At 40.3% G+C, this 22,310-nt stretch overlaps 1 protein-coding gene across 1 annotated transcript in view; it reads left to right on the top strand.

Annotated features, from left to right (window-relative positions):
* Positions 1 to 22,310, top strand: part of LOC150019853 (acetyl-CoA acetyltransferase, mitochondrial) — a 52,877-nt gene extending 30,567 nt beyond the window's left edge. The window contains exons 6-12 of the mRNA XM_090266711.1: positions 9,722 to 9,865; positions 10,300 to 10,450; positions 11,534 to 11,629; positions 12,739 to 12,852; positions 13,724 to 13,788; positions 19,024 to 19,181; positions 22,032 to 22,310. Of these exons, the coding sequence (XP_090122837.1) occupies positions 9,722 to 9,865; positions 10,300 to 10,450; positions 11,534 to 11,629; positions 12,739 to 12,852; positions 13,724 to 13,788; positions 19,024 to 19,181; positions 22,032 to 22,152 (849 nt within the window). The 3' untranslated portion in view covers positions 22,153 to 22,310. The remainder of the gene's footprint in view (positions 1 to 9,721; positions 9,866 to 10,299; positions 10,451 to 11,533; positions 11,630 to 12,738; positions 12,853 to 13,723; positions 13,789 to 19,023; positions 19,182 to 22,031) is intronic.

Genomic DNA, 22,310 nt, shown 5'->3' with positions numbered 1-22,310 from the left:
TTGATTTGTTGTCCTACTTATTTATATATTAATTGGTTGCTTATTGTGCCCTGCTGTATTGACTCCAAGCTGTATTGACTCCGTCTTTCCCTTGGATCCTTCAGCTGCGAAGAGAGGGGGGGTCTGCTGCATGGGCAACAGCAGACCCTCCATATCACCCTGCCCAGGCTCTGTAGCTTCAGCTTCACAGGAGAGGACACTCCAGCGACATCGCAAGATGTCGATTCAACATGGGAGGAGACAGATACCGTGTCACTCCCAAGTCGGACTGCACAGCCATTCTCGGCGGTGCAGATAGACTCTTAAGAAGCTACACCATCGTCTCTCGAGACGGACGGCTGCCGACCGATTGTGCCCTGACCTGAAATTAAACCCACATCCTTGGTGTACTGGGACAATACCCTAACCAGCTAAGCTAACTGAACAGGAACTGTTCCACAAGCTCTTTTATCCACTCATCTATTGATGGGCACTGGGGTTGCTTCCATTTCTTGGCTGTTGTAAATAACATTGTAATGAACATAGGGGTGCATATATTGTTTCGATTTAATGTTTTAGGTTCTTTCAGATACATTCCCAGAAGTTGAATCACTGGGTTAAAATGTAGTTCCATTAATTTTTTTGAGAATCCTCTATACTGTTTTCCATAATGGCTATGCAAATCTGCATTCCCACCAACAGTACATGTGGGTTCTATTTTCTCCATATCCTCACCAGCACTTGTCATTGTGGATTTATGATGATAGCCATTCTACTAACATCAGAATAACTAGGTGTGAGGTGAAATCTCATTGTGGTTTTAATTTGCATTTCTCTGATGAATAGTGACATTGAGCATCTTTTCATATGTCTCTTGGCCATCTGTATGTCTGTCCTCTCTGGAGAAGTGTCTATCCAGGTCCTTTGCCCATTTTTTCTTTCAGTGTTGAATTGTATCGGTTCTTTATAAATTTTGAATATTAATTCCTTATCAGATGTATTATTGGAGAATACCTTTTTCCATTCAGTGGGTTGTTTTTAATTTTGTTGATGGTTGCATTTTTTTTTCTTTTGTTTCCCTTCTCTGAGAAGATATATCAAAAAATATTGATAAGAGAAATGTCTGAGATGTTACTGTCTATGTTTTCTTCTAGTTTTGTGATTTTGAGTCTTACATTTAAGTCTTTCATCCATTTTCATTTTATTCTTGTATATGATGTAAGAAGGTGAGCTGGTTTTATTTTTCTTACATCTGTCCAGTTTTCCTAACACCATTTATTGAATAGACTATCTTTACCTTATTGTATATTTTTGCCTCTTATGTCAAATATTAATAGATCGGTATAAGTGTGGGTTTATTTCTGGGCTCTCTTATTTTGTTTCATTCATTTTTGGTCTTTTTTTATGCCAGTGCCATGCTGTTTTGAGATTTTATTTATTTTTTAGAGAGAGGGGAAGGGAGGAAGAAAGAGGATAAGAAACAGCACTTGATTGCCTCTTGCACGCCCCCATCCGGGGACTTGGCCCACAACCCAGTCATGTGCCCTTACCAGGAATCAAACTGGTGACCTTTTGGTTTGTGGGATGATGCCCAGCCCACTGAGCCAAACCAGTCAGGGCACCATGCTGTTTGGATTACTCTAGCCCTGTAGTATAGTTTGATATCAGGTAGCGTGGTAACTCCAGTTATATTCTTGTTTTTTCAAGATTGCTGTGGTTACTGGGGTCTTTTGTGGTTCCATTTCAATATTGATTATGTTCTAGTTCTGTAAAGTACATACGCCATTGGTATTTTGATAGGAATTCTGTTGAATCGATATATTGTTTTGGGTAGTATGGACATATTAATGATGTCCCTTATTTTTCTATCCATAAAAAAAAAACATGCTTCCATTTGCTTGTATCTTCTTCAACTTCTTTCTTCAGTGTCTTACAATTTTTGAGTATAGGTCTTTTACCTCCTTGAATAACTATTCCTAGGTATTTTATTTTTGAGTGGGATTGTTTTTTTATTTTCCCTTCCTGATTATTCATTGTTGGTGTATAAAAATGCAACTTATTTCTGGATATTTATTTTGTATCCTGCTACTTTACTGAATTCATTTATCAGTTATAACAGGTTTTTGGTGTTATCATTAGGCTTCTCTATAAACTGTATCATGTGATCTGCAGATAATGACAATTTTACTTCTTCCTTTCCAATTTGGATACTTTGTATTTCTTCTTGTCTGATTGCTGTGGCTCCGACTTCCAGTACTGTGTTGAATAAGAGTGGTGAAAGTGGACATCCCTGTCTTGTTCCTGATCCTAAGGTAAATGATTTTAGTTTTTCCACCTTGAGTATGATGTTAGCTGTGGGTTTTTCATATACAGCCTTTATTTTGTTGAGATATGTTTCCTCCATTCCTACCTTGCTGAGCTTTTATCGTAAGTGGGTGCTAGATTTTCTCAAAATCTTGTTATCCATCTATTGATATGATCATATGATGTTTATCTTTCATTTTGTTTATATGATGTATCACATTCATTGCTTTGAAGATATTGTAGCAACCTTGCATTTCTGGAATAAATTCCACTTGTTCATGGTCTGTGATCTTTTTAATGTATTGTTGGATTTGGTTTGCTAATATTTTATTGAGGATTTTTGCATCTATGTTCATCAGTGATATTGGTCTATAATTTTCTTTGTAGCATCTTTATCTCGTTTTAGAATTAGGATAATGCTGGCCCCGTAAAATGAGCTTGGATGTCTTCCCTCCTCTTGAATTTTTTTGGAATAGTTTGAGAAGTATAGGTATTAGTTCTTTGAATATTTGGTAGAATTAACCTGTGAAGACATTCGATCAGGAATTTTGTTTGCTGGGAGTATTTTGATTACTGCTTCAATGTCAGTAGTTGTTACTGCTTCAATTTTATTAGTTATAATCATTCTGTTCAGATTTTCTGTTTCTTTTTGATTCAGTTTTGGAAGATTGTATGTTTATCCATTTCTTCCATATTGTGCTAGTCATTGGCATACAGTTGTTCGAAATACTTCCTTATTATCATTTATATTTTGATTATATCAGTTGTTACTTCTCCTCTTTCATTTCTGATTTTTATTTGTGTCCTCTCCATTTTTTAAAATTCTCACCCAAGGATATGCTTATTAATTATATAGAGAGAGGAAGGGCGGGAGAAGTGGGGAGGAGAAAAGAAGAAGAGGAGGAGGAGGAAAAGAGAGAGGAGAGAGAGAAACATTAATAGGTCATCTGCTGTATGTGCCCTGACCATATGGAACCCAAGTGGGGAGGAAACCCACAACCAGGCATGTACCCCCACTGGGGATCAGATCCCACAATCTTCTGGTGCATGAGAAGACACTCCAACCATCTTAGCTGCCAGGCCTTTTTTTTATTTTATTTTTTTTATTTTTTTTTTTTTTGAGAGATTTTAAGGGTTCTTTTCTTCTTGATGGTTCTGGTATAAGGTTTATAAATTTTATTTAGGTTTTCAAAGAACTAGCTCTTGGTTTCATTGATCTTTTATATTATTTTTTAAAATTTCTATATCATTTATTCCTGCTCTTTTCTTTATTTTTCCTTCTTCTAGTCACTTTAGGCTTTGTTGGGTTTTTTTTTTTTTCCCCCTTATTCCTTTAGGTGTAAGATTAGCATCTTTGAAATTTTTCTTGTTTCTTGACATAGGACTGGTTTTGCTCTGTCCTATAGATTTTGAGTAGTTATGTTCTCATTTTCATTTGTCTCAAGATATCTTTTGATTTCTTCCTTGATCTCATTGTTAACTCATTCATTGTTTAGTGACCTGTTATTTAGCCTCCCCATCTTTGTGTGTTTTACAGTTTTTTTTTCTTGTAATTAATAGTTCCATACTATTGTCGTCAGAGAAGATGCTTGATGTGATTTTAATCATCTTAAATTTACTGAGACTTGTTTTGTGTCCTAACATGTGGTCTATCCTAGGTCATGTTCCATGTGCACCTGAAAAGAATGTACATTCTGCTGCTTTGGAGTAAAATGATCTGAAAATATCAATTAAATCTGTTTGCTTTAATATGTCATTTAAGGCTACTGTTTTTTTGTGATTTTTGTTTTGAAGATCTATGCACTGATATCAACGAGGTGTTAAAATCCCGTGCAATGTCTATATTACTATTGATCTCTTTATGTTCATGAAGATTTGCTTTCTATACTGTATTGAGATGCTCCTATGTTGGGTGCATAAATGTTTACATGGGTTATATCCTTTTATTGGATTGATCCACTTATTATTATATAGTATCCTTCTTTATCTTTTATTATAGCTTTTGTTTTAAATTCTCTTTTTTCTGATATAAGTATAGTTACTCCAGCTTCTTCAAAATTTCAATCTCCACAAATTATCTTTGTCTATCCCTTTTCTTTCAGTTAATGTGTATCTTTCATTCTGAGGTGGGTCTCTTGGAAACAACATATATATGATCTTGTTTCCTTTTTTTTTTAAGTATATTTTATTGATTATGTTGTTACAGTAGTTCCAATTTATTTTTCCCCCTTTGCTCTTCTCTGCTCAGTACCCCCTTCCCTCTAGCAATCCCACCCCCTTTAGTTCATGTACATGGGTTCTGCATATCAATTCCTTGGCTTCACCCTTTCCTATATTATTCTTAACTTCCCCCTGTCTATTTTGTACCAACCGATTATGCTTCTTGGTCCCTGCACCATTTCCCCATTTCTCCCCCTTCCCCTCCCAGTTGATAACCCTCCATATGATCCCCATACCTATGATTCTGTTCGTATCGTGGTTTGCTTAGTTGTATTTTGTTTTTATTTTTTAGATTCAGCTGTTGATAGTTGTGATTTGTTGTCATTTTAATGTTCATAATTTTTATCTTTTTCTCAAGTAAAGTCCTTTGACATTTCATATAATAATGGCATGGTGAGTATGAACTCCTTTAGCTTTACCTTGTCTGGGGAGCACTTTATCTGCCCTTCCATTCTAAATGGTAGCTTTGCTGGATAGAATAATCTTGGTTGTAGGTCCTTGCTTTTTATCACATTGAATACTTTTTGCCATTCCCTTCTTGCCTGCCAAGCATCTTTTGAGAAATCAGCTTAGAGTGTTATAGGCACCCCTTTGTAGGTAACTCTGCTTTTCTCTTGCTGCTTTTAAGATTCTCTTTATCTTGAACTGTTGGCATTTTTAATCATGATGTGTCTTGTTGTGGACCTCTTTGAGTCTAGCTTGTTTGGGACTCTTTTTTTTTTTTTTTAAGTCCTCCGTTTGGGACTCTTTGTGCTTCTTGGACTTATATGTCTATTTCCTTTGCCAAATTTGGGAAGTTTTCCTTCATTATTTTTTCATATAAGCTTTCCATTTCCTGCTCTTCTTCTTCTCCTTCTGGCACGCCTATGATTCAGATGTTGGTATGTTTAAAGTTGTCCCAGAGGTTCCTAAGCCTCTTCTCCTTTTTTTCAGTTCTTGTTTCTCATTCTGTACTGGTTGACTGTTTTTTTCTTCCTTATGTTCCAAATCATTGATTTGAACCCCAGTTTCCTTCCCTTCACCATTGGTTTTGTGTGGATTTTCCTTCGTTTCATTTAGCATAACCTTCACTTCTTCCCTTATGCATTTGCCGTACTTAACCATATCTGCCAAGCCTGTGCGCATCTTAATCACCAGTGTTTTAAACTCTGTGTCTGTTAGGTTGGCTCTCTCCTCATCACTTAGTTTTCCCACTGGAACCTTGATCCATTCCCTCTTTGGGGCCATACTTCTCTGTCTTCTCATCTTGACAGGCTCCTGTGTTTGTTTGCCTCTGTGTCTTAGGTAGAGCTGTCACTCCTGTTAAATTGTAAGGGGTGGAGCCTTAGGTATTCATCAGTACAGGGCTACCTGTTTCACCAAGTTGTGGTGCTGTATGTGGAGGAGGAGTCTTAGAGGGAACAATTCGGCTTGCTGAGCACTTGCCTCTTTTCCAGGCACTTCTCCCACTTCCGTATGGGACTGGCACCTCTCTAGCTGTTGCCCTGGCCTTTGTTCCCAGAGTGGGTGGGTCTGTGGATGTTCTTGGACGGTGGGGGCCATTTAAACAAGTGGACTCTGCTGAGAGACAGGCAGTTTCTTCTTCTGCCCCAACCCCCACTGGTTTGCACAGTCAGAAGTTAGGAGGCTTTGTTTTCCCTGGTGCTGAAATCGTGAGCTGTGCAGTCTGATCGGATGCTGGGAGCACTCCCCAGGTTTCTCTCCCCACTTTTAAAAAGGTGTGACTGCGCTTTCCTCCAGCCTGCCACTGCTGCCACCACATCTCGACCTCTGTGCCCTGGCTCTGCCCTTCCTGCCTGTTTGGTTGAGTATTTCTTCTTTATATCTTTGTTTGATAGACTTCCATGCAGCTCAGTTTTCTGGAACTTCTGGTTATCTGTAGTTTTGAGGTAGCTGCATCCCTTCTTAGTTGTAGGGGGAGATGCAGTGTGTCTACCTATGCCTCCATCTTGGCTGGAAGTCTTCCTATATTTCTTTTTCCTTCACCAGGTTAGGGACTTTTTTAGTCATAATTTTTAAAAGATTTTATTTATTTTCGGAGAGAAGGGAAGGGAGAGAGAAAGGGAGAGAAACATCAGTGTGTGGTTCTGTTACACGCCTCCAACTGGGGACCTGGCCTGCAATTCAGGCATGTGCCCTGACTGGGAATCAAACCGGTGACCCTTTGGTTCACGGGCCGGCACTCAGTCCACTGAGCCACACTAGTGACTATTTTTAAAATATGTTCTCAACATCTTGCTCTCTCTTCTCTTTCTGTTTCTCCTATGATGCAGATGTTACGCTTCATGTTGCCCTAATGGTCCTTTGTACTTTCCTCACTTTTTAGAAAATTCGTTTTTTTGCCCTGAGCAGTGTGGTTCGGTTGTTTGGGTATCATCACACAGAGTGAAGGGCCACCTGTTTGATTTCCAGTCAGGGCACATGCCTGGGTTGCAGATTGGTTCCTGTCAGGGTGTGTATGAGAGGCGAACGATCGATGTTTCTCTCATACCAATGTTTCTCGTCCTCTCTTTCTCCTTCCCTTGCCTCTCTCTAAAAGTAATAAAGAAATAAATTCTTTAAAAACATGTTTTAAAATTCTTTTTTCTAAAGAACAAACTGAGCTAAGAAAAAAAGAGACTCATAGGGAGCACTCTGCGAGCTCTGTGGCTGGTTGGGTGTGGCGGGATTGATCGAGAAAGAAAAAGGACTCATGGACATGAAGAACTGTGGTGATTGGGGGCAGTGACGGGCTGGGTGGAGGTGGAAGAGGATGTAAGGTGGGGTACATGGTAGTGGAAAAAATGCAATAAAAAATAAACTATTAAAAAATGCTTTTTTTTTTCCTGCTCTGATTGGGCATTTTTTGCTACTTTGTCTTCCAAATTACTGATTTGAATTTCTTCTTCATCTAACCTAACGTTGATTCTCTCTAAAGTCTTGTTTCTGATATTGTATTTTTTTATTTCTGACTTTTTTAAATGGTTTCTATGTCCTTTTTATGCTGCTGAAATTCTCACTAAATTCACTGAGCATTCTTGGAATCATATTTTTGGATTCTATACCTGGTAGATCGCGTGCCTCCATTTCATATTTTTCTTTCTCTGGAGATCTCTCCTGTTCTTTCACTTGGGGCATGTTTCTTTGTCTCCCTGTTTTGGCTGCTTCCTCGTTTGTTTCTGTGTATTAAGTAGATCTGCTGTCTCCCAGTTTCAGGAGAGTGGCCTCATGTAGTTGACATCCTGTGGGACCCAGTGGTGCAGTGTCCCTGATCACGGGGTGCTCTCCAGGAATGTCCCTTGCGTGGGTTATGTGAGCCTTCCTATTGTAGTTTCTTTTTGTTTTTTGTTTTATCTGAAAAACAAACATGTATTTCTTACAGTTTTGGAGGCAGATAAGTATAAGATCAATGTGCCAGCAAATTCAGTTCTGGTGATGGCTTGTGTCCTGGTTTGTAGATGGCTGCCTTCTTGCTGTATCCTCACATGGTAGGGTAACTTAAGTTGAGTTTTGATTTTTGTTAACCCATCCATTTGTGGGGTCAGCCCTCAGGCTGGCTGATTATGAGGATTGACGCCCACCACAGTGTATGAGCTGCTGTGTGGGTGCTGATCACATGAAGTGGGACTTGCCTCAGCAAAGATCTCCCTTTGGATGTGCTGCTTGTGGAGCTAATTGGATCCTACTCTGATGTCTGAAGCCCACCACTGGATGTGTTGGTTCTGGGACCTCTTGGGAGGAATTCTGGCACAGGTCAGTGTCACACTTTGCCAGTGACTGGCCCTGGGCAATCTGTTTGGAGCTAGAAAGCAATCCACAGTTTGTGGCTGCCTTTGCCGGGGTTGGGTGTGCGTGAGAAAGGCCAAGTGTTACACCAAGCCCAGGTTCCACCAGCACTGAGCCTGGGGGAAGGTCAGCAAAAGGCGCAAGGCACCCCAAGATCTTCCTCATCTCTGCCTCTGCCTGCTAGGCTCAGTCCCTGGAAGAGTCTTGGTTCTATGCAAGTTGCGCGAGGTGGGTTCTCAGTGAAACACCAGGTAGGTGTTGAGTTCTGATTAGCTGATAAAAATTCAAACTCGGGTACCAGTGCTGGGTCTAGGGCCACTCAGCAGAAGTCCTAGGGTTCACTAAGGCCAGCTGCCATCCACCAGGTGCCCATAGACCTTTGTGGTGCAGGAGGTCTCAGGCAATTGTCAGGGTGAGGCCAGCAGAGTTTATTAGGTATTAACAGACCAAAATTTAGCCATGTGAAGAGAGGGCTCTGTACCAGGCTGGTGTGCAAGGGAAAGATGGCCCCTGCCTTAGAGCCACACTGCTCTATCTTGACATCCTGAGTCTGCCTGGACCTCCATCTATACCATGTGTCTAGTCAGCTGACTTCGGTGCAGAGCATGGGCTTGGCAGGGTGGCACCACAGGGAATCAGAAGTGTGGGGCTATTGCATTGATACTGTATGGAGACTAGTACTGTACCCAAAAATAGATGGCATTAGTGTACGGTATGGGTGAGGGACTCAGCACAGGGATCCTGGTGGTTGTTCCTTCAGCTCTCCTAAGCCACAGTACTCATTCTGTCTTCACATGAGTTTGTTCTGCTCCAAGGTGCCTTCCCTCCACTAGAGCCCAGGGTGAGTGGCTGCCAAAGAGATTTTGTGTTTTCTTTTTAAGAGGCTGCCTGGGTTTCTGCCTGACTCCTTTCTCTCCCTGGCAGCCAGAATACCTGCTGATTTTCACAGCTATATGCTCTGTGGGCTAAGACTTCTCTGGTGCTCTGGGCTAGGAAGCTTGGCATGCGTTGAGACCCCATGGTCCTCGGGTCCTTTGCAGCTGATATCCCTGGGGATTCTCAGTTGCCACACATGCAAGTGGGGTCAGTCCTTTTTGTGTCTCTGCCTGTCCTACCAGTCTTGATGAGGCTACTTCTGTAAATCCTTGGTTATAAGTCTTCTGTTCAGCTAGTCTTCAGTTGACTATTCTGGTTGATTGTTCCATGTTTCAGTTGTAATTGCGGTTAGGTCCTGGAAGGGGAAGAGTGAAACTTCTACCTACTCTGCTGCCATTTTGGATCCCTTCTGACTCTATCTTAATTATCATTACACATTTTAAACCATTTCCTTTCACCAAGGTCACTGTGTTCTGTATAACAAATGTTTAATAAAGCCCATGTTTGCTGCAGCTGTGTAGTGGGTTTGCAACTACTATCTACATTGACATTGGTTTTTCTTTGTGTTGCTGATCAGGATGTGATGGTGGCAGGTGGGATGGAGAGCATGTCCAACGTGCCCTACGTAATGAACAGAGGAGCAACACCATACGGTGGAGTGAAACTTGAGGATTTGATTGTAAAAGATGGGCTAACCGATGTCTACAATAAAATTCATATGGTAGTTATTGCTTTTTACTAGTGAAATGCCATGTAATATATAATACTGCTTGTTTTCAAACATGTATTTTAGAAATTGAACTGAAGGATCAGCTCTATAACTGTTGATTTTAGCTATTTATTTTAGGAAAATATTTGCATATGCTCATTACATCAGCTTGGCTCAATTATTGAATAAATTGCCACACACTGGAATGGGCATTTTCTGACTTCCAGAATGGACTCTCTGTAACTGTGTAATTATTTGCCTTTGAAAAAGCAACTTCTGGTTTAACCCAAGTATTTAAAGATGAGACATGAGTGAAAAGTTACCTAGTACAGAAGAACATATTTTAGGAAACTAAATTTAACTGCTATTTTGTTATCCAAAGGTAATAGATATTTTATAAGTTATACAAAGGTAACTGTTCTTTTAAAATTTCCAACTTTTATCAGGGCAACTGTGCTGAGAATACTGCAAAAAAGCTGAATATTCCACGAGAGGAACAGGATACTTACGCTATTAGCTCCTACACCAGAAGTAAAGCAGCATGGGAAGCTGGGAAGTTTGGAAATGAAGTTACTCCTGTCACAATTGCAGTAAAAGGTAGAGAGATAATGTTCCAAAATAGATTTTATTTTTTAGTAGACTTTACATGTTGGTAAGTTTTTTATGTTTAAAATTTAAATTAGTACATTTTCATCTTTTCCATTTCAACTGAGGACACTGACCCTTCTACTTAATTAAGGGAAATGTTGCCAGAGAATATAGTTCAACCCTACTTAATATAAGATTTCATTAAATTCCACTAAGTGTATTATTTTAATTTGAGGAATGTATTTATTAGAATTCTTTCTAATATAAGTGACAGACAACTCATTACCTTAAGGGAAAAAGAAGAATTATTAGGTTTCTGGGATTACCTTCTAGAACTGAAGGATGTATAGCAGCAACCATTCAGCTCCTGGAGTTTTAGGGATTTGAGCTACATATACAGTACTTATCAGGACATGCTCTCTTAGCTTCTTGGTGTTGCATGCTTTTGTGCTTAATTTGCACAGGTTTCTTAAGTTTCTGCCTTTATCTCTGTTCACATGTATAAACCTCAAAGAGACCTCCTGAGCAACTGCAGCAGAATAAATCCATAGTAAAGGCTCATTAACCTGGTTTAGGTTACATTTCCATTCTAGGAATTATTACTGTGCCCAGAATGATGGAATACTAGAGCTTATCCAGCCTAGGTAGAACATCTACCCCTGGGATTAGGAAAATGGGATCCTTGATCATAGAAGGAGGTGTAGAGAGGAGAATGGGATGCGGCTGAATAGATTTAAATTATGTCAAGCTATGCATTAACCTTTAAGATATTAACAGATATAGATGGTAGATTCTACAGGCATACAAGGGAGGCACAGACTACCAGGCACCTTCTGCAGCTTCTTACTGAATGACTAATTGTTGTCTTAACTGACGATAACTTAAAAGATTTTTGGCCTAGGCCAGGTAGCTCAGTTGGTGGGAGCGTCATTCCAGTACATCAGAGTTGTGTGTTTGATCCCCAGTCAGGGCACTTACAGGAATCAACCAATGAACGCAGAAATAAGTGGAACAACAAATCAATGTTTCTCTCCTCCACCTTCCTCTCTCTAGAAACTTTTTTAAAAAATTTAAAAAAGATTTTTGTTTTAGGAAAACCAGATGTAGTGGTGAAAGAAGATGAAGAATATAAGCGTGTTGATTTTAGCAAAGTTCCAAAACTGAAGACAGTCTTCCAAAAAGAAAATGGTTAGTATTAAGAAATGAAGCATAAGAAAAAACATGGAGTCTTAACACTATATCTGTTCTTGGAATTGCATAATTCTAGAAAACATCTAGGAACTATTTAACATTTTCAATACATCAAGCGTAAGTGAAATTAACAAAACAAATATTTGGATAAAAGTATATTTAAAATTGCTTAACAGTTAATACCATTCATATATAAATCCTAGGAAAGATTATAGAATGACTTTAGAATTGGTTTTCACATGTAGCTCATCTTAAAAGTTTATCGTGCTATGAAAGTCAAGTTTACTTATTATGTTAAATATCTATAAACTTCTTGAGGACCTGAGATGACAGCTGTGTTGTTCACTGTTATACCTCCATTGCCAGGCATGCAGTAGTAGTTCCTCAATAAATACCTGTTGAATGTTAGTATAAATGAGATTCAAATGTTCTTAATGGTTTTGAAATCCTTTGAGAAAGACAGTTCTGCTTTAAAAATTGGCTGTATATACTTGTGCTAATAAACCAAAAAAAGTCCCCCTCCCCTGGTTGAATCTCTCAAAACCAATTATAGGAAAGAATCAGTTTTTTTAAAAAGCATCATATAAAAATTTATATTGCAAAAGTATATTTAAATATATTAGCATTGGTCTGTTATGTCCATTAAGCTGTTAAAAAACACACCATAAAATTCTCATTTAAAAAGTATAGCTCAGTGATTTTTGGTATTCACTGACATTTAACTTCAAGTGGTTGACGAGAAGACAAAATAAGTGATTTTGATAGATTTATAAAATATATGAGTGTCTTTTCTATGGTGGGTAAGCAAAGAGACTAGGGGGGAAAATATGAACTGGTCTTTCCCTTTAAAGAATTGTAAACTAGCATTTACCCAGTGCCATCACACATGTATTTCTGAGCTAGCTTTGAATAAACTGTTACATTAATTGTGTTATAGTTAGCTATATGTATATATATTTCCCAAGGGCAGGAGTTATCTCCATCTGTATATGTAATTTTCCATGAATCTAGCAACATAGGCAGTACTTGGGAGGAATTTGTTTTATTGAACCAGATTAACTCAGTGTGAAAGCATGGCTTGACTCCATGCTCACTGATGACTTTAGGCACAGTAACAGCAGCCAACGCCAGCACCCTGAATGATGGAGCAGCCGCTATGGTTCTGATGACTGCAGATGCGGCCAGGAGACTCAACGTTAAACCACTGGCAAGAATAGCAGGTAGGAAATGTTCTGAACCTGTTTATTCCTAAACCTCTACAAGCCATTCCTGAAACTGAGTTTCTTGATCAGTAATACATAATATTGGAGGAATTTCTAGCAAAAGATTGTGCTTTGTGACAGGACATAACTAGTACATATTTTAACTGAGATAGAAGCTCCTTTAATATTTTTATTATAATTTGCTTTCTATAAAAGTAAGCTTAGAAATCTTTTCCTATTCTATGAGTGTGAGAATATGTGGTACATGACTGACGCTGGCATTATGGGGAAAAGTCACCAGATAAAATTCCATATACATAAAAAAGAATATGGGATTAGGAGTCTAGAAACAGCAAACCTAGATATTCTGGCATTTATTATTAACTATATGGCCTTGGCATACCCTCAACCTCTTTAAGCCTATTTTTAGCTGTAATGAGTTAAAAAGACATTTTTTCATAATGAGTTAAATGGATATTTTGTTAGTTTACAAAAAACCTTGTTACTGCATTTTATTTTTAGTTTAGAACATGGCTTCTTAACTTTAGCCCTATTCACCTTTTACAATAATTCTTTGTTTTGGGTTTGTTCTGTACATTGTAGGTATCCTTGGTCTCTACCACTAGGTACCACAGAAAGTGGCATTGTACCCACTGCAACAAGCACAAATACCTCTAGATAATGCCAGTGTCCCTGGAGGCAAATCCCTCCAACCCCTACTCATGAAAATCAATGGCTTATACAGAATCTTAGGAAAGGAAGAACTACATTTGCATATATTACAGGGGTTAGGTAACTTGCACTTTTTCATATTAAATATAAAGTTGTTAGATACAGCTTTGGGTGCTTATAGAAAGGATTTTTAAAACTTTTAATTTTTTTTATAAAGCATTTGCTGATGCTGCTGTAGAACCTATTGATTTTCCAATTGCACCTGCGTATGCTGTACCTAAGGTAAGAACATACTCTATTCTGCCAACTTTTGGTTTGCTTGTACCAAGATTGCAGGTTTTATATTTTAAATGTTATTCATATCCTAGAGCATAGCTTGAATTACTTGTAAGTCACACACCAGTGCAGTAACCACAAAGTGGGAGTTTGGTATGGCAGAGTAAAAGGGGATGCTGAGGGTCCCAGTTCTAGAATTCAAAGCAAATACTCATTACGAGAAGGAAAGGTCTCCATCCAGAAAGAGAACTGTTAGGAGCGGGTGTTAGAGTAAGACTAGATACAGAAAACCTACCTACTCTAATTTGTCAGTCTCAGTCTCTGTGGAAAGTTGCTGATGAGTCATAAGAAAAGAGCCTCAGGGAGGTTTGTCGAGGAATCTTAGAAGACCAAACACACATTGTTTCAGGAGAAGGAGGCCCTCATACAAGAGAGTGAACTTCCGAGCACAGCACTGAGATTAAGACAAATGCATGGAGATTAAGGGCAGAGAAGGGTCAGGAAACAGTGGGGAGCGATGACCTGTCCAGAGATGGCAGATCTCAGAAAGTGACAAAATTATACAATTGAAAGTGAATGTATTACACTGAAAAGGTGATAGCCAGTTCTGGGTTCTGAGGGTAGATGCCTGACCCAGCCAGATTCTGAGAGCTAGAGAAGTGTCTACACTGGGTGCCATGCTGTGTCCCATGCTGTTGGAACAGAAGAAGCTGCTTGAACTCGACAGCTTTAAAGTTACCTGAGCCCAATGGAGGAAGACAGGAAGGCTCAGGAGTAGTTCCATGTTAATTTTATCGATGCTTACAACATAAAAATTTCTAAAGAAAAAGAGCACAAGCAGTATTTTATAAAGATAATCACTACCATCATAAAACCTTTCTGCCTATGAGGAACTGCCAAAACAAGAGATATTTTAAAACACTTTAAAGAAATAAAAGAATTTAAATAAAAATTTACAGTAAAGTTACAATAACTGAATATCTGTGCCCCAAATAACTCCACAGCAACGTTTATAAAGCAGAAACTATAAGCAACACAGTAAAAACATTAAGATACTAACAGTACAGATTAATATACTTCTTTTATTTGATAGACCAAGTTTCTCTTTCTCTACAAAATATCAGTAAGATAGTGCAAATAAAATCCTTCGGACGCCCGCACGTCTCAGTCGTAGGTTGGCCTCTCGCGGTTTCCTCTGCAAATAGGCTCTGTGGCCTGGAACCCGGCCCCGGGTACCCATGATCGTGCACCGAGGGCCGTGAGGGGTTGCCTCCGAGGTTCCCGCCACTCCACAAGCAAAAGCATGACAGCCATCCCCTGCAGCAGGTCGTTCGTGGCCACCCACGACTACTGTGGGCGCTGCCTGGGCTCCACTTCCAGTAACAGCTCCTGTAGAAGTGCCGAGTACCCTGAGGAAGTCCTCCCCAACCACCCTGGTCACTGCAAGGCTGACCCGGGTTACTGGTGGGCGAGCTGCTGCTTTGGGAAGTCCTCTTTCGTTCATGGCCACGGTGCTGGAATCCCCAGAGCACTCGAGGTTCCCCCCAGGCCTCCAGCAGCATGATCACCTGTGACCTGACTCTGGAAGCCTCAAGGAAGCCACCTGCCCGCCCCGCACCTCCCCCCATCCTGAGTGGCCGCCACCAGACTTCCAGAGGCAGTGGGCTCTTTTGAGCCCCTCCCCATGCCTCCCTCTGTGCCCCGGTTCCCCCTCCTCACCCCGCCCCACAAACTAGGCAGACTGCAGCAAGCAGAAGCAGTGGGCTCTTTTATATCAAAACAGCAGAACACCAAAAAGGAGGTTGAGAGAGCCCTCTCTTTACCACCCAAGCCACACGCAAGCCTTCCTGACACCCGTGACCACATGCCTTGTCCCCAGTGTAAAATAAACGACGAGCAGCCAGCTTAAAAACAAAATCCCTTGATGACAACGCAGTAAATTGAGAAATTAAAATTGGAGTTTCTTCCAGGAAGCTAAGAAACGCCTTATTTAAATATATCTTGTATCAAAAAGAAACACAAATTGAATTTCTGTTCAATATGGCAGAGTAGGTAAATACAGTGCTCACCCCCTCCCAGAACCACATCAAAATTACAACTAAATTATAGAACAATCATCACTGAGAACTACCTGAAGACTAGGTGAACAGAACTCATAACTACAGATAATGCAGAGGAAGCCATGTGAAGACTTGGATAAGTGGAGGCATGGAATGGGTAGATCCTACACCCTTGCTGAGGCAATTAACAATTGAAGGGATATTTTGGCTGTGGGGATCCCCTCGGAGGAGTGAGTGGTCCCAGCCCAGGGCTCCAGTGCCAGGAAGAAGAGGTCCTCATAACATCTGGCTGTGAAAAACAGTGGGGACTGCAATTAAGTGTGAGAGACGGCTGCTGGCGTCCTAGGCGGTCCTCTTACAGGGCCCATGCAGAGACTTGGTTGCTCACAATCTCACTGTCTCACTTCTTCTTGGCTCTAGCACAGGGGGACATATGGGAAGGAATGGAATTGACTAGATTCAGGGACAGGGCTGGTGGGGCAGGGCTCTGCATGCAAGTGCTGGTAGGCACCATTGTTCCTTTGAGCCCTGCCTCTGTACAGCTGGCGGATGCTAAATTGAGCTCTCCATTAACCTAGCTAACACTGTTTGCCCTGCTCTTGATTTACTCTGAGGCCCCACCCCCCCAAATCATGCAACTGGTTTGAATGTCTTCGAGCAGCTTTGCCACAGAGGTGCCTTACCTTGGCTTGCACTGTGGACTTTCCAAAAAAATCACAAAGGTCCACAAAACCCAAACAAGCATCATTTGGCTTCAGTGTGCCTTGTACCTCTTGCTAAATGGCCAAGCCTGGCACAAGAACTGACTGGTCTCAACTTCACAAATCTGGCATAAAGAGTGGCCAGTCTTGGCTTGGAATATAGCTTCGACTAAGCAGCCACAGCAAAGTACAAGGGACAGCTGGCCTCAGCTCACTGTTGTGCCCATCAAAGTATCCCATATCTAACACTAGTGGCAGCCAGCCTTGGTTTGCAGGATGGTCTCTCCCAGTGCCTTCAAGCCCAGCAGAAGTGTCAAGCAACTGCAGGCCACTTTGTAGCTCCTACCAGGTAGCACCAAGCCAGGAACAAAGGATGGCTGACCTTGACATCACTAGCAACCCTCCTAAGAGCCTCCAGAACCAACACACCTGGTGGCCGATTTCAGACCATGCCAGAGCACCACCCAACCAGCTCCATAAATGACACAGCAAAGGGCGGACTTGGCTGGCACCAGAGCCCCACTAAAGCAACAATTTCCTCTGTGGAGGCTGCCCCTGAAAAAAGTCTGTGCCTGCTGTAGTCAAGTCCAGCCCTCATGAGGGTCAGCCTCACCTCCTGACGTACCAACAGCAAATAAGGATGAACTACATTAGGAGGGTACACACAACCTACACATGGAGCAACCACCTCAGGTTACCAGGGAGATGCCCCACAGGACACCTTCCACATAGAGCTACTCTGCCAAGATGAGATGTACTAGCTCTACCAAATACATAGAAACCATCACAGAGAGGCAGACAAAATGAGGAGACAAAGAAATATGGCCCAAATGAAAGACCAGGATAAAACTCTGGAAGAATCTGAATGAAATGGAGACAAGCTTTGTACTAGATACAGAATTTAAAACACTGGTTATAAGATGCTCAATTACTTGTAGGAAGATTGTGTGAAAATGAGAACGCCCAGCAAAGAAGTGAAGAATACAGTAACTTAAATGAAGAATAATTTACAGGAATCAACATTAGATTAGATGAAGCAGAGAACTGATTCAGCAGTTCGGAAGACAAGCCTGGAAATAGAGGGTTGCAAAAGATATTTCATATAAATTGTAAAAAGAATAACTGGGGGTAGCAATACTTATGTCATACAAAATACATTAAAACAAGTGCTGTAACAGACAGGAGGTCATTTCATAATGATAAAGGGATCAATCGAACAAGAGGATATAACTCCCTTAAACATCTATGCATCCAACTTAGGTGGACCTAAATATATAAAGCAAATATTGACTGATAAAGTGAGATTGACACTAACAGAGTAATAGTAGGGGACTTGAACACTCCAGTGACATCAATAAATAGATCATCCAGACAGAAAACACAGAGTACTGTAGTTATCTTAAGGGACACATTAGAACAGTACTTAACTGAAATTTTAAGGATATGTCACCCCCAAATCAGGCAATACATTCTTATCAAGTTCACACAGAACATTCTCCCGGATAGACCATATGTTAGCCTACAAAATAAGTGTCAGTAAATTTAAGATTGAAATACCAAGCATGATCTCTAGTAACAATGGTATGAAACTAGAAATCAATTACATGAAAACTGAAAACACAAACATGTGGAGGCTAAATAACTTGCTGCCAAAGAGTGAGTGAATGAGATCAAGGAAGAAATCAAGGTACCTCCAGGGGCTTCTGGCCAAGATGGAGGCATAAGTAGACATGCTTCGCCTCCTTGCACAGCCATAAGAAGGATTCCACCTACCTCAATACAAAATACAAGCAGAACTACCAGAAAATCAAACTGCATGGAGGTCCATCAAAGATATAAAGCAATAGTCATCCAGACAGGTAGGAGGGGCACAGCCGGGGTAGAGAGGATGCAATATGGCAGCTATGGCTGTGGTGAAAAGGGAAGTCACACATTATAAAAGCTGGAACACCTGGGGAGCAATCTCAGTTCCGGGCCAGATACTACAGCTCATGGTTCCAGCACCGAGAAAATAAAGTTGGATTGCATAATCAATAAAAAAAAAAAAAAGAGTACCTTCAGACAAATCAAAAGGAAAACACAATAACTAAATTTATAGGGCACTTCAATGCAGTTCACAGAAGGAAATTAATAGCAATACAGGCTTGCCTCAAAGAACACAAAATACCAAATAAGTAATCTTATACCTAATGGAACTATAAAGAGAAAAACAAAGCACAAAGTGCATAGAAAGGAAATTTAAAAGATCAGAGCAGAAATAAACAAAATATTCTAGAAAAGCAATAGAAAAGGTCAATAAAACCAAGAGCTGTTTGAAAAGATAGATAAACCTTTAGCCAGACTTATTTTAAACCAGTATAGTATTGTATCACATGCAACTGAAAAAATAAAATTTAGCCCAAAATTGCAGAATTTCAACAAAACAATGAAGTTTTAACTGTTAATTATTGAAAAATAACCTATATATTTTTAAATTTTAGGTTCTTAAAGATGCAGGATTGAAAAAAGATGATGTTACAATGTGGGAAATAAATGAAGCCTTTAGTCTGGTTGTACTAGCAAACATTAAAATGCTGGAGATTGATCCTAAAAAAGTGAATATCAACGGAGGAGCTGTTTCTCTGGGACATCCAATTGGGTAGGTAAAATTGTCAAACAAATACTCTGAAGTAGGTTAATGGTTGCCTTTGTGTTTCTATCTAAAAGTCCTTCATGATATGTTATTACTACTCTGTGTTAAAGATTTCCTATCCACCCTTCATAATGCAAACAACAATTATGACAGGCAAACACTGAACACGTATTCGTAACATTCATTGCTTGAAAACTAATATTGTATTATTCTGAAGAAGATTTAGGGTTAAATTCTACAGTTGGACTTCTAGAAAAGCTGTACCTATTCTTTTTTTTTTTTTTTTTTTTTATCAGACAATGGGTTTATTGAGGGGAAAGGGAGAAATGGGGTGCAGGGGAATGGGGACTCCTGGTCCTCCTCATGAGCCCGTAGAGTCCCCTTTTTTTCTTTATTAAGTGTATTTTATTATGTTGTTACAGTAGTCCCAATTTATTTTCCCTTTGCTCCCCTCTGCCCATTACCACCCTTCCCTCCAGTAATCCCACCCCCCTTAGTTCATGTCCATGGTTGTGCATATAAGTTGTTTGGCTTTACTGTTTCCTGTATTTTCTTAACTTTTCCCTGTCTGTTTGTACCAACCAATTATGCTTTTTTTTTTAAAGAATTTATTTATGTATGTGTTCGTTTGTTTACTTATTTATTTTTAGAGAGAGGGGAAAGGAGAAAGAGAGGGAGAGAAACATCACTGTGTGGTTGCCTCTCACTTGCGCCCCCTGACATGTAACCTAGTCATGTGCCCTGACTGGGTATCGAACCAGCGATACTTGGCTCAATACACTGAGCCACAGCAGCCAGGGCTCCGGTTATGCTTCTTAATCCCTGCACCATTTCCCCATTTTTCTCCCTACCCCCTCCCTGCTGATAACCCTCCAAATCATCCCCACACCTCTGATCTGTTCCTATTCTGGTTTGCTTAGTTGGATTTTGTTTTTATTTTTTAGATTCAGTTGTTGATAGTTGTGAGTTTGTTGTCATTTTAATGTTCATAATCTTGATCTTTTTCTTAATTAAATCCCTTTGACATTTTATTTAATAATGAACTCCTTTAGCTTTACCTTGTCTGGGGAGCACTTTTTCTGCCCTTCCATTCTAAATGATAGCTTTGCTGGATAAAGTAATCTTGGTTGTAGGTCCTTGCCAGTCCCTTCCTTGCCTGCCAAGTTTCTTTTGAGAAATCAGCTTAGAGTGTTATAGGCACCCCTTTGTAGGTAACTCTCTGCTTTTCTCTTGCTGCTTTTAAGATTCTCTTTATCTTGAACCTTTGGCATTTTAATTATGATATGTCTTTTTTTAAAAAAATATTTTTATTTATTTATTATTAGAGACAGGGGGAGAGGAAGAGAGGGAGAGAAACATCAATGTGTGGTTGCCTCTCACACACCCCCAACCTGAGACCTGACCTGCAATACAGGCATGTGCTCTGACTGGGAATTAAACCAGTGACCCTTCGGTTCACAGGCTGACACTCAATCCTCTGAGCTACACCAAGCAGGGCTAATTATGATGTGTCTTGGTGTGGTCCTCCTTGGGTCTAGCTTGTTTGGAACGCTCAGTGCTTCCTGGATTTGTCTATTTCCTTTGCCAAATTTGGGAAGTTTTACTTCATTATTATTTCACATAAGCTTTCAATGTCTTGTTCTTCCTCTTCTCCTTCTGGAACCCCTATAAATCGGGTGTTGGTATGTTTAAAGTTGTCCCAGAGGTTCCTAAATATTTCCTCATTTTTACAATTGTTTCCTCATTCTGTACTGGTTGACTGTTTATTTCTTCCTTATGTTCCAAATCATTGATTTGAACCCCAGTTTCCTTCCCTTTACCATTGGTTTTGTGTGGATTTTCCTTCGTTTCATTTAGCATAGCCTTCACTTCTTCCCTTATGCTTTTGCCATACTTCAGTATATCTGTCAGGCCTCTGAGCATCTTTATCACCACTGTTTTGAACTGTATGTCTGTTAGGTTGGGAATCTCCCTGTCGCTTAGTTTTCCCACTGGAACCTTGACCCATTCCCTCTTTGGGCTATACTTCTCTGTCTCCTCAACTTGACAGGTTCCTGTGTTTGCCTGCCTGTGTCTTAGGTAGAGCTGTTGCACCTATTATATTGTTAGGGGTGGAGCCTTAGGTATTCATCAGTATAGGCGACCCATTTCACCGCATTGTGGTGCTATATTTGGGGGAGGGGTCTGAGAGGGAACAATACCACTTGTTTGGTACTCGCCCCCTTTCCAGGCACTTCTCCCACTTCCATATGGTACTGGTACCCCTCTAGCTGCTGCCCTGGCCATCGTTCCCAGAGTGGGTGGGTCTGTGGATGTTGTAGGAACATGGGGGCCCTTTAAACAAGCGGACTCTGCTGAGAGACTGGCAGTTTTCTTCCTCCGCCCCAACCCTCACTGGGTTTGCACAGTCAGAAGCAATGAGGCTTTATTTTCCCTGGCACTGGGACCGTGAGCTGTGTGGTCTGGTCTAGTGTTGGGAGCATGCCCCAGGTGTCCCTCCAGCCACCACACCATATCCTCTCTGCCTCAGCTCCACCCCTCCTACCTGTCTGGATGAGTATTTCTTCTTTATATCTTTGTTAAACTTCCATGCAGCTCAATTTTCTGGAATTTCTGGCTGTCTGTAGTTTTGAGATAGTTGTATTCCTTCTGAGTTATGAAGGGAGATGGCAGTGTGTCTGTCTAGGCCTCCATCTTGACTGGAAGTCCTGTACCCATTCTTGGAACAACTCTCCCAAGTTTAAGAAAAGTAATGAAATTCACCTATAATGGCAAATAATCTTTTCAATAAAACCTTTTTTGTGTGACTCATAAATTCTTATTTATTAAAGAACCAAAATTCTTTCTTAATCCTAGGATGTCTGGAGCCAGGATTGTCACTCATTTGGTTCATGCTCTGAAGCAAGGAGAATATGGTCTTGCCAGTATTTGCAATGGAGGAGGAGGTGCTTCTGCCATGCTGATCCAGAAGCTGTAGACAACCTCTGTAATCAGTGTGACCACCCGGCTACCTTGGGTCAGCTTATACTCAAAATGTTTCATTTTTTATTTTCTATTTAACTTTTAAAAATAAGACAGAAAAATCAAATCCCTAAATGTTTTGAAATAAATTTTTTCTTCAGGTTTAAATTTTAA

Source organism: Furipterus horrens, unplaced genomic scaffold (genome assembly GCF_987537825.1).
Source record: "Furipterus horrens unplaced genomic scaffold, mFurHor1.1.pri manual_scaffold_2, whole genome shotgun sequence".
In the NCBI taxonomy this organism is placed as follows: Eukaryota; Metazoa; Chordata; class Mammalia; order Chiroptera; family Furipteridae; genus Furipterus; species Furipterus horrens.
This window is presented reverse-complemented; position numbering and strand designations above follow the sequence as displayed.